General features: G+C 44.6%; 1 protein-coding gene across 3 annotated transcripts in view; it reads right to left on the bottom strand.

The window, feature by feature from the left end:
* Nucleotides 1-620: 620 nt before the first annotated feature.
* The window catches only part of GEN1 (GEN1 Holliday junction 5' flap endonuclease), a 129585-nt gene continuing 117515 nt past the window's right edge, over nucleotides 621-12690 (bottom strand). For 2 of the 3 annotated variants that reach the window (XM_029595952.1, XM_029595953.1), the window contains 2 exons: nucleotides 3604-3747; nucleotides 621-2679 (listed from right to left, as the gene is read on the bottom strand). In XM_029595952.1, coding sequence (XP_029451812.1) covers nucleotides 1220-2679; nucleotides 3604-3747 — 1604 coding nt within the window. In that variant the 3' untranslated portion in view covers nucleotides 621-1219. Of the gene's footprint in view, nucleotides 2680-3603; nucleotides 3748-12690 lie in introns of those variants that run through there. The other variant, XM_029595954.1, reaches the window with a different exon arrangement.

The raw sequence follows: 12690 nt of genomic DNA, 5'->3' as shown, positions 1-12690 counted from the left end.
CCTCCACCCCTATGACAGGTAAGAGTTCTAGCCTAACCCACTGCTTCATGGGTTACTGCATGGAACAAACCTAAGACATGGGATGCGGTATTGGAGTTTGGAACATATATCGCCATACTAAATATCACAAAATGGGAGAATGTAAGGGTGAATGGAGAAGGTTTTTCTATGAAGCCAGACTAATTTGGTGGCAGTGAAGAAATAAAAATAATTACAGCAATGAGATTGCATTGATCTGACTTGCAGGAATTGCAAAGTCTATTGAAATACTAAAAAGTATGTTAAAGGTCACAAGGTATTTTAAGGGTTAGCAATGAGTTTTGTTTCAGAATTGTAGGCTCAATTTACAAGAAATCACATGACTTAAAAAAATCCAATCTTAATAGCATATATGAGATAACATTATCCCAACCAATTAGGAAAATGTTCTGTTAACTATGCAGTTAACTTATTGGTGTGCAAATTAGAGGTGATGGACTATTTTACCTACTGCATTATTAATGTCCCTCTGAGACTGCTCCCGAATTGCCTTTGCTGGTAATTGTACTCTTCTCCTGGGATATCTCAATAAATGATTTTTTCTCTCTTTTTTTAGTTGTCAGCATTAAGTGTTTCTTAAAGCCCACAACAGTCACACTTTATTTTTTCTTGAAGTTATGCATATAAGAAACTTAATAAAACAGTACAAATAAGAGAGTTTAGGAATAAAACCAAAAACAGTCGATATAAAGACAAGTTGATATATTTATGAATTTTTCTAGCATTACTGCTACAAAACTCATTATCCTAAAATAAGTATAACATAGAGATACAATAAAATTAAACACAACAGCATTAATAGTTACTAAGAACTTCCATCTATAAAATATTTACACATTTTATGTCAGCAAGCAACCTGCTATTATGGTTTCTGCCAAGCACACAAATAGCATGGCCTAGTAATGAGCCAAGCATTAACCACTACTTTACAAGAGTACCAGAATCTAAAAAATAATTATGAATCAAAAATTATTTTCCTCCTTAAATTTCTGTCATTTTGCTCACATAAAGTTGGCATAATAAAAAATATTAGCTGAGCTACATTTGACGGTCATCAATGGCTGCGTGAAAGGGAAAAGAAAATGAAAGCCTTTCCAACTCAGTGGGGAAATCCTGATTTTCCAGCCACAGCATCATATGGAAAATGGGAATCTGAGGAAGGACAAATGCATTTGGTTCTTTAATTGTACTGTAGTCTTAACTTTAACCTCTCGGACAATGGCAGAGGACTATCTAAGGAAATGACTGAATCATCTCCTTCACTCTCCTGTACTGGAGACAAAATTGATTCACAGCTTGCGACTTTCCTCATGGGGGTTTGGAAACAGACATTTTCACTTGACCTTCCTTGCAAAGAAGTGCTTGTTTGTGATACTGCAGTATCTTGAGCTGCAAAATTCTTTCCACTGATATTAAAATTCTGTTTACTTAGCTTCCCTTTTCTTTCTTCGAGCCTTCTGTCACTGACACCCAGTTTTTTTGTTCTTTCCTTGCATTGAGCAGGATTCACTTTTCTGCTATGCTGTTTAACTTTAGAAAGTTGTTGTTTATTGTCAGTGTCTCCCATGTCACTCTCTTCGCTAGATGAATACCCTACGTGACAAACACTCTGTTTAGTATTTTGCTTCTGGCCAGTTTTAGCTTCTGTTATTCTAACTCCACAATGAGCTGACATGTTCTGTGGGTCACAGATAAAACTAAGAGGTTTGCCTGTCTGAACACTCCAAACTGTATGGGGAACAGAGCTGGTTGCTTTCTTGTGCTCTGTTTGAATGGCTGTATTTGCTGCTTCAGAGTTTTTCAGCTGGTTCTGTGCATTTGTTTGTTCAGGTTCCTTTTCTATATTTATCACACCAAAAGAAGAAGGAACAGATGCATATCCTGTCCAAGCATTTGAAGATTCTCTTTTGTGCTCTACCAAGGATTTATGATTCAAGTGACCTGTTGTACTGGCAAGCAGGCTATGTGGATGCAAAGAATCATGCTGGAAAGCATTCTTCAAAAGGATGCGCTCTTTTAAAGGCAGAGTTTGAAGATGTGCTGCTCTATGGGTATCAGTTGAAGAGGAATACTCTAGATTACAACAAGAAGTATGAATGCATGAGACAGATTTGCTAACTTGGGTAGCATCTCCTATGGCACTACATTGCAAGTGGCACTGTTGATTTAAACAATTATGACCCAGACACCCATCAGTCTCATCAACTGTTAAAATATGGGCAGGATCAACATTACTCTGTACTTGAGGGGAACAGCTAAATGAGGTAGCTTCCCAATCAATGGTACTCAGCTGCAATTCGGAGATCAGGGATGAAACATCAGATAATGGCACATAAAGGTGATGTTTGTTGAACTGCATTGTAGGGGATCCGTTATCTGGTGTTGTTGTGTACTCAGCACTGTCTGTTGTGTACCCTGGATGTGTGTTTGGCAATGGTTCAGCTCCTGTACACAGAGGATCAACACAGCCTGAGAGGCTTTTTTGTAGGTTTCTCTTGTTCAAAACATTTTTATCAGCCATCTCAGAATCCCATGGAGCAAAAGCCTCCTTCCCCTCTTGTTTTAAGTTCATTTGAGCTAGCAGATCAGCTACATCAGCAAGCTCGGAGATTTGCTGTCCTTTGATTTTAGTCTTCTTGCCTGTAACAGATAAAAGTACAATTACATAACTTGCTTTCTGAGCCAAAAGCAAAAAAAAAACAAAACTTTGCCACATAATTATGTGGGTGTAGTAGACGCCCTATTGTTTTGATTTCCCTATGAGAAGTAAGACCATAAATTCATGTGTACTACTGGATAAAGCCAGGACTCAATTAACTTCTTCTGAAAACTGCTTGGCTAGTAATGATCAGTTTTCAAGAACAGTGAGTTTTTAAATGTTTTCTATTCAACAAAGGAGTGACAAAATATTAAATAACTCTCCATTCTATGTCTAAGCTAAATGAAACTTAACAGGAGTAAAATTAGAATGCATCCTTCACTTTAAAACAGTTTTATTTTGCTATACAAATGTAATTATGAAAGAAAATACAATATCAGTTAGTAGAATAAGAGAAGGAATCTACACCAAAATCTTATATTCTATTGTAATTATTCCATGTCCATTGTAAAGAAATATTCAAATTAGAATGCAATAGATAATAAAAGGAAGCACATCAGCCCACTAAAAATAAAATTAGTTAATAGAAAACCAAGAAACAGTTTATTAAAAAGGTAGCATCTTTTGCCAGTTAACATATCTGAAAATGCAAACCTTGGGTTTACTATGGTTCCTTCTTCAGATGGTGATATAATTAAAATGTTCATCTTCTAATGAGCCTAGAGCAGGGATGGCAAACTCCTGTCCTCGAGTGCCGCATACAGGCCAGGTTTTCAGGATATCCAAAATGAATATGCATGAGATAGATTTGCATACAATGAGGCAATGAATGGAAATCTCTCTCATGCATATTCATTGTAGATATCCTGAAAACCTGCCCTGTTTGTGGCATTTGAGGACTGGAGTTTGCCAACCCTGGCCTAGAGTAACAGTGACATGCAGTATTATATATATCAGAAGCTTACTTTTTTGTTTTTTGTTGCCAATATCCAACTTTACTCTTTCAAAAAGGGCAACAACATCAGGGTAGGATGCTCGAAAAAGAGATTCCTCTTCCACTGTCACAGGATGAGATTCCTCAGGATGGCCCTCTGCAGATATATAGTGCTCTGGAACATGAGAATATGTGGTGAATGTTAAAGGACTACTGTTGTGCACAAAACCAAAAGGTGATGTTGTAATAACATGCAAGTAGAATAGTTTGGACTCTGGCCTTTTCGCCACAGAATCAGCTTTAATATTTAGAGCATAAAATAGGTAGAAAGGTCTACTTTCTCAGCAGTTCTAAATGGAAAGTTACAGCAATAGAAAGCCTTCATATGATCTGCCTCCTTCTCATCCTCAGGATCTCCCTGAACTATCTTGGGTCTGCTCTCTTATTCCCCGGCATAGAGAAACACCCTAGGACAAGAATTCCTTGGTCATAAAGGTGGACCAAGCTAAATGCATGGCCCTGATATATACTCCTTTACAGACGTATAAACCAGCTAAGATGACTGTGCTAAAAAAATAACCTTTACACTTAAATGGGCTAGATGACTAGCTTAATTGTGCAGATATCAAAACAAAAAGAAGAGGTGTAACCACTTAGTCTGGGAGGTGTAGACAGAGCGCAGTTTTACAACCGAATCACTCATTTCTGATATCTGGCAGGTATTTATATACTTATGGAGTGGAGTGGAGGAGTAGCCTAGTGGTTAGAGCAGTGTGTTACAAATCAGGAGACTAGGGTTTGAGTCCTGTTGTTGCTTCTTGTGACCTTGGGCAAGTTACTTTACCCTCCATTGCCTCAGGTACAAACTTACAGGCCGATACAGTACAGTGCGGAGCACACTGTTAACCTGACCTTGGACGCGCGTTTTCCTTTACCCCTTATTCAGTAAGGGGCGGAAAACGCGCGTCCAACCCGCCAAACCTAATAGCGCCCTCAACATGCAAATGCATGGCCCTATTAGGTATTCGCGCGCGATTCAGAAAGTAAAATGTGCAGCCAAGCCGCACATTTTACTTTCAGAAATTAGTGCCTGCTTTTCTGTGCACCCTCCGACTTAATATCATGGCGATATTAAGTCGGTCCCGAAGAGTAAAAAAAATTAAAAAAAAATTTTTTTTTTAATTTGGAAGTCGGCCGGCGGCTGTCGGGTCGAAAACCGGACGCTCAATTTTGCCAGTGTCCGGTTTCCGAGCCCGTGGCTGTCAGTGGGCTCGGGCTGTCAGCGGGCTCAAGAACAGACGCCGGCAAAATTGAGCGTTGGCTGTCAAATCCTCTGACAGCTGCCGCTCCTGTCAAAAAGGAGGCGCTAGGGTCGCGCTAGTGTCCCTAGCGCCTCTTTTTGCCCGTTTTTACCGCCGGGCCTAATTTAAATACTGAATCACGCGCACCGGCGAGTGGCCTGTGCGCACACCGGGAGAGCGGGCATTCGCCCGCTCTCCCACGGACTTTACTGAATCGGCCTGTTAGATTGTAAGCCCTCTGGGGATAGGGAAATACTACCTACAGTACCTGAATGTAATCCACTTTGAAGCACTGAAAAAAGTGCAAAAAGTGGAATATAAATCTAAATAAATAAATTATGCTAGCTGAGGTTTTTTCTTAAGCTATTGCTATTATTTACTTCCATAGCACCTGTTTAAACAGTACAGGATTTACAAGTATATAGAACAATAGTTACTTGACTGAAGATGCAATTGAAATAAAGTGCAGAATAGGAAAATTGGTTCTTACCTGCAAATTTTCGTTCCTGTAGTACCACGGATCAGTCCAGACAGTGGGTTGAGCCTCCTTTCCAGCAGATGGAGACAGAGAAAAACTCAAAAGGTATCCTATATCAGGACAGTGCTCCCCCTGTGTCCCTTCAGTATAATCGTTATCAAAGCAGGAAAAAATTGTAAACTATAATCTTAACCAGATAAAGATCAAGCAAGTAAAACCTGTAACCTTCAAATTGGAACTGGAAATTTAAAACAATGCAAAAAAAACGCTCTTACAATTAATGGTCAGATACTTCCGGTGCCTTATAGCTCAGATATGCGTTGCTCTGATAAGCTTAGGAGATACTCCCAAAATCTGTAAATGAAAGAAACATCGAGTGGTCGTTTCCAAGAAAAGTCAGAATGCAAGAAGGGCGAGCACCTGGACTGATCTGTGGTACTACAGGAACGAAAATTAGCAGATAACAACCAAATTTTCCTTTCCCTGTACGTACCTGGATCAGTCCAGACAGTGGGATGTACCAAAGTTTCCCTAAGTAGGGTGGGACCGAGATAGTCCCGCTCGAAGCACCTGTCTGCCGAAGGAACCAAAAACTGGCGCCTGTACATCGAGGTGATAATGATGAGCAAAGGTATGAAGAGATTTCCAAGTAGCTGCTCTGCATATTTCTTGCAGGGAGACCAACTGGCTCTCCGCCCAAGAGGTAGCCTGTGAACGCAACGAATGGGCCTTTAAGCCCTCTGGAACCGGCCAGCCCCGACAGATATACGCCGACGCAATTGCCTCCTTTAGCCAGCGAGCGATGGTAGCTTTAGAAGCCTTGTTCCCCTTATTGGGTCCGCTCCATAAGACAAAGAGATGATCAGAGACCCGAAACTCATTTGTGACTTCCAAGTATTGCAGTAGCACTCTTTTCACATCAAGGCGCCTTAGGTCTCCGCCAGGTGTGCTCGCAATGTCATCTGGAGCAAAGGCATGTAGCTCCACTGACTGATTTAAGTGAAAAGAGGACACGACCTTTGGTAAAAAGGATAGTACTGTCTTGAGGGAAACACCTGAATCAGAAAAACGAAAAAATGGTTCCCTACAAGACAAGGCTTGGAGCTCGGACACTCTCCTGGCCAAGCAGATAGAGACCAGAAATACTGTCTTAAGAGTCAGGTCTTTGAGCGTGGCCCGCCTGAGGGATTCGAAAAGCGCCCCGCAGAGAACTCGAAGTACCAGATTAAGGCTCCATGACGGACAAGTAGCCCGGAGAGGCGGGTTCAAGTGCTTAGCCCCTTGAGGAACCGCATGACATCGGGGTGGGCCGCCACCGCGTAACCATCGACCCGCCCTAAGAGGGAACAGAGAGCTGAAACTTGAACCCACAGGGAATTGAAAGACAAACCCTTGGAGAGGCCATTCTGTAGGAAAGATAGGACCTGCAACATTGGGGCCTTGCGCGCCATTACTCCTAAGTCAGCACACATTGTCTCAAACACTCTCCATACCCGAACGTAAGCGAGAGAGGTTGAAATCTTACGCGCACGCAACAAGGTGGAAATAACCTCCTCCTTATAACCCTTCTTCCTCAGTCTGCACCTCTCAAAAGCCAGGCCGCTAGACAAAAGTGATCTGCCTGATTGAAAAATACGGGAGCCTGCCTCAGTAGGTTTTGGAGGTGACCGAGGTGAAGAGGGTATCGGGGCCATTCTGGCGCTACGAGAATGACTGGCCCCTTGTGAAGCTCTATTCTTCCGAGTACTTTTCCCACCAGAGGCCAGGGTGGGAACACATACAGGAGGATGTCGCGAAGGCAGGGTAGCACCAGGCCATCCACCCCTTCAGAGCAGTGCTCCTGTCTACGGCTGAAGAATCTGGGACCTTCACATTTTTCAGATCTAAGTGGGGGGGCTCCCCACTTGCACACGACAAGATCCATCGCCTCTTCAGACAACTCCCACTCTCCGGGGTCTAGGTGTTGATGACTTAGGAAGTCAGCCTGAATATTCTCCTTCCCTGCAATGTGGGAGGCTGCCAGTTGAGCCAGATGGTGCTCCGCCAAGGAGAACAGCTTGCTGGCTTCCAGCCGACTCCTGGTGCCACCCTGGCGATTGATGTAAGCTACTGTGGTGGCATTGTCGGAGAGAACTCGCACAGCTTTGCGATGGAGCAAGGGCAGGAACGTCTTGAGTGCCAGGTGAACCGCTCGGGCCTCCAGACGATTGATGTGCCATTGAGATTGGACTGGGGACCATTGCACTTGGGTAGACTGATTCTGGCACACCGCTCCCCAGCCGGAGAGGCTGGCATCCGTTGTAACAATGATCCACTGAGGTGTTTCTAGGCGCATCCCCTTCAACAGGTGAACGAGCGAGAGCCACCACCGTATGCTGGCGATGGTAAAGTCGGAGAGAGGTAGAGGTGTCTGAAACTCCTCAGAGACTGGCTTCCAGCAGGACAGCAAAGCTTTCTGTATAGGCCGCATATGTGCGAAGGCCCATGGAACCAAATCTATAGTTGAAGCCATAGAGCCCAGGACCTGGAGATAGTCCCAGGCTGTGGGCGCAGAGAGATATAACAGATGTCGTACTTGATTCATGAGCTTGAGCGCCCGGGCCTCAGGATGCAGGACTTTACACCCACGTGTGTGTCGAAGCATGCCTCTAAAAATCCCAGGACTTGAGAGGGCTTGAGGTTGCTCTTGGGGAAATTGACTATCCAACTGAGGAAGGTGAGAAACGACAAGACTGTTGACTGCAATCGCGCAGAGTTTCTCTAATTTTGCCCGAATGAACCAGTCATCCAGGTAAGGATGGACCAGTATATCCTCTCAGCGGAGGAAGGCTGCCACAACCACTATGACCGTGGTAAATGTGCGTCGAGCAGTGGCGAGACCGAATGGGAGCACTCGAAACTGGTAATGCCATCCCAGGATGTTGAAACGGAGATACTTCTGATGTTCCTGGCGGATTGGGATATGAAGGTAGGCCTCTGTCAAATCGAGAGAAGCAAGGAATTTGCCTGTGCAAACCGCCGCGATGACCGCCCTTAGGGGGACCTTGAGCGCCTTGATGACTCTCTTGAGGTCCAGGATTGGTTGAAAAGAGCTGTCCTTTTTGGGAACCACGAAGTAGATGGAATACTGGCTTCACCCCTGTTCCTTCAGGGGGACAGGGACTATGGCTCCGAGCTGTTGAAGCCTGTCGAGAGTCTGGCACACAGCTGGACACTTCCAAAGTCCGCAGGGAGAAATTAAATAGCGGTCCAGAAGATCCCGAGCAAATTCTAAAGCGTAGCCTCGTTTGATTACGTCGAGGACTCACCAAACCGAAGTAATTTTTTTGACTCATTCCTTGTAAAATAGGGACAGACGACCACCTAAATTGGGAACGGAGGAATGGGCCGGCTACATCTCGTTGCGATGACTTTGGGGCGGATCCTTGAGGGTTACCATCTTGGAATGGCCGTCGTCCATGAAAGCAAAATTGCTTACCTTGTAATAGGTATTATCCCAGGACAGCAGGATGTAGTCCTCACACATGGGTGACATCAGTAATGGAGCCCTATGTACGGAAAACTTCTGTAAAAGTTTCTATGAAACTTTTGACTGGCACCAGAGTGCCTACTGAGCATGCCCAGCATGCTATGATATTCCCTGCCACAGGGGTCTCCCTTTAGTCTTGATTTGTAGCAATAGCGTTAGCCAAAATAAAATAATAAAACGTATCGGACCCAACTCCGCGGGGTGGCGGGCAGGTTTCATGAGGACTACATCCTGCTGTCCTGGGATAACACCTATTACAAGGTAAGCAATTTTGCTTTATCCCAGGACAAGCAGGATGCTAGTCCTCACATATGGGTGATTAGCAAGCTAGAGGCTGAGTCATTTTGAGGTGAGCAACAGTGAAGTATTGTTGTTGAAATGAATCAGCCGAAATCACAGCAGGTTGGATGTAGAAGGAGTTGGGGTTACACTGGAAACAAGTTCTTTAAGACAGATTGTCCATATGCTGAATCTTGTCTTCCTTCTTTGTCTAAACAGTAGTGAGCTGCAAAAGTGTGAAGAGAACTCCATGTTGCTGCTTTGCAAATGTCCAGAATAGGTACAGAGCGAAGGTGTGCTACTGAAGTTGACATTGCTCTGACTGAGTGTGCTTTTAGTCGCCCTTGAAGAGTAAGGCCTGCCTTTTCATAACAAAATTGTATGCAATCTGCTAGCCAGTTGGACAGAGTATGCTTACCCACTGCTTTACCTGGTTTGTTTGGATCATAGGATACAAACAGCTGACTGGATTTTCTTTGGGCTGCAGTGCGGTTTAAATAGAAGGATAACGCACGCTTACAGTCCAAAGTGTGTAAGGCTCTTTCACCTTGATGGGAATGAGGCCTAGGAAAGAATGTTGGTAAAACAATGGATTGGTTCAAGTGAAATTCTGTGACAACCTTAGGAAGGAATTTAGGGTGTGTTCGGAGGACTACCCTATCATGTAGGAACTTTGTGAAAGGTTCGTATGTGACTAGCGCTTGCAATTCACTGACCCTTCTAGTTGATGTAATGGCTATGAGAAATACCGTTTTCCAAGTAAGGTATTTAAGGTCACAGGTATTTATGGGTTCAAATGGAGAACGCATAAGCCTAGTTAGTACTACGTTCAGATCCCATTGTATGCTCGGGGAATGAACTGGAGGTTTAACGTGAGTTAGACCTCTCATGAATCTGCTTACGAGAGGCTGTGTAGAAATAGGTGCATCTCCCAGTTTGTTATGGTAAGCTGAGATTGCACTTAAGTGTACCCTTACAGATGACGTCTTAAGACCAGAGTCTGAGAGATGGTAAAGATAATCTAGTAGCGAGGTAGTGGGGCAGGTGAAAGGATCTAAATCTTTCTGAGTGCACCACAGTGTAAACCTTTTCCATTTGTAAGAATAATTCTTTCTAGTGGAAGGTTTTCGTGACGCTATAAGTACTTGAGATATAGTGGTTGGAAGGTTGAGAGGTTGTAAGATCAAGCTCTCAACATCCATGCTGTCAGGGACAGGGATTGAAGGTTGGGATGGCGCAACTGGCCCTGTTCCTGAGTTATCAGATTTGGAGCTACTCCCAGGCGAATTGGATCCCTGACTGATAGATCTAGCAGTGTGGGAAACCATACTTGTCGAGGCCAATATGGGGCTATGAGTATCATTGTCCCCTTGTCCTGTTGTAGCTTCACTAGTGTTTTGGTTATGAGTGGTATCGGAGGATACGCGTATAACAGGCCTGAATTCCAGTGGCGAGCAAAGGCGTCCCTTGGTGGACTGCCAGAGGAGGGAGCAGTAATTGTTGACTTTGTAGTTCAGGTGGGATGCAAAGAGATCTATTGTTGGTTGACCCCAACGCTGAAAAATCTTGGTTGCTAGCGATGGGTTCAGAGACCACTCGTGTGATTGGAAGTGACGACTGAGGCGATCCGCTACTGTGTTGTGGATGCCTGCTAGGTAGGTGGCCCGCAGAAGAATTGAGTGTGCTAGGGCCCAGTCCCAAATCTGAGCTGCTTCCTGACAAAGGAGGTACGAGCCTGTGCCTCCCTGCTTGTTGATGTACCACATGGCTACTGTGTTGTCCATTTGGATCAGAACAGTTTTGTGTGAAAGGCAGTCCCTGAACGCATGTAGAGCATAGCGTATAGCTCGAAGTTCTAGAAAATTTATTTGAAAGGAGGCTTCTTGCCTTGTCCACGTTCCCTGTGTCTTTAGGTGAGCAATGTGCGCTCCCCACCCTAAGGTGGACGCATCTGTAGTTAAAGTCACTTGTGGAACTGGTTGCTGGAAAGGCAGGCCTTTGAGCAAGTTGATTGTGGATGTCCACCAGAGAAGAGATGATCTTAGATCTTGTGTGATATGAATGGGAGTGGACAATGGTTGAATGGCTTGAATCCATTGAGATTTGAGTGTCCATTGCGTTAGTCGCATGGTGAGCCTGGCCATGGGAGTAACATGAACCGTTGAGGCCATGTGTCCGAGCAGGGTGAGGCACTGATGAGCTGTAACTCGAGATTGATTGCGAACAGAGTGCGCTAGGAGAACGAGCGCTTGAGCACGGTCTCTTGGAAGAAAGGCTTTTGCTGTGGTGGTGTTGAGATCTGCACCTATGAACTGCAAGTGGTGAGATGGTGTGAGATGGGATTTCTCGTAGTTGATGAGAAACCCCAAGGAGTGAAGCAATTTTATTGTGAGATGGAGAGAAGAGAGAGCTCCGCTTTGTGTTTGACTGCTGAGCCAATCGTCCAAGTAAGGAAAGACATGTACTCTTTGCTTGTGAAGATGTGCCACCGCTACTGCAAGACACTTTGTGAACACTCGAGGTGCTGAGGCTAGGCCGAAAGGCAGTACTTGGTATTGGAAGTGTTGACCTTCCACCAGAAATCGCAGGTATTGTCGATGAGGAGGAAAGATGGGAATGTGAGCGTAAGCGTCTTGAAGATCCAGAGAGCAGAGCCAATCTCCTTTTTGAAGAAGATGTAGCATGGTGCCTAATGACACCATCCTGAATTTTTCTTTCTTTAGAAATTTGTTGAGATTCCTGAGATCCAGGATAGGACGTAGGCCCCCGGTTTTCTTTGGAATGAGGAAATATCGGGAGTAGAATCCTCTGCCCCACTGAGGCCTGGGAACCCTTTCTATGGCCCTGGCAGTCAGTAGGGTGGATAATTCTGCTTGTAGAATTGTGGAGTGATGAGACACTGTCCAAGATGGAATAGGAGGATTTTCGTTTGGTACAGTGAGGAAATCCAAGCGGTACCCTTGAGTTGTAATTGAGAGTACCCATTGGTCCGTTGTGATGGAGGTCCAAGTTTGATGGTAATGAGAAATTCGGCCTCCTACAGGTAATTGTGGATGAGGATTTTGGGAATGGCTCCTGCTCTCTGGTTGGATTTCAAAACCCAGAAGTGGATGCCGCAGGCGGAGGCTGCTGAGGCCTAGCAGGTCTCTGGCGAGGTTGTGACCGTTGAGTAGGCCGTTGTTGTCTGGGTCTGGTTGCTGGAGGATAATATCGCCTAGGACGATAATATGGTTTCCTTGGTTTCCTTCTTGGAAGCCTCCTAGAAGGTTGGTGTAATTCTTGTGGCAGCTGAGACAGCTGTTTAAGGGTTTCAGTGTGGTCCTTGATGGTCGCCACCGCCTCTTTGACTTTATCACCAAAGAGGTTTTCCTCCAGGCAAGGCAAGTCTGCCAAGCGTTCCTGTACCTCTGGTCTCAGCTCCGATGATTTTAACCAGGCCCATCTCCTAGCTGTGATTCCTGACGCTGACAACCAGGAGGCTGTCTCAAAGGAATCATATGTGGCCCTTACCTCGTGTTTGCCCGCCTCTAG

Source organism: Rhinatrema bivittatum, chromosome 3, assembly GCF_901001135.1.
Source record: "Rhinatrema bivittatum chromosome 3, aRhiBiv1.1, whole genome shotgun sequence".
In the NCBI taxonomy this organism is placed as follows: domain Eukaryota; kingdom Metazoa; phylum Chordata; class Amphibia; order Gymnophiona; family Rhinatrematidae; genus Rhinatrema; species Rhinatrema bivittatum.
Note: the sequence above shows the minus strand (reverse complement) of the source record. Positions and strands in the feature narration are given on the sequence as shown.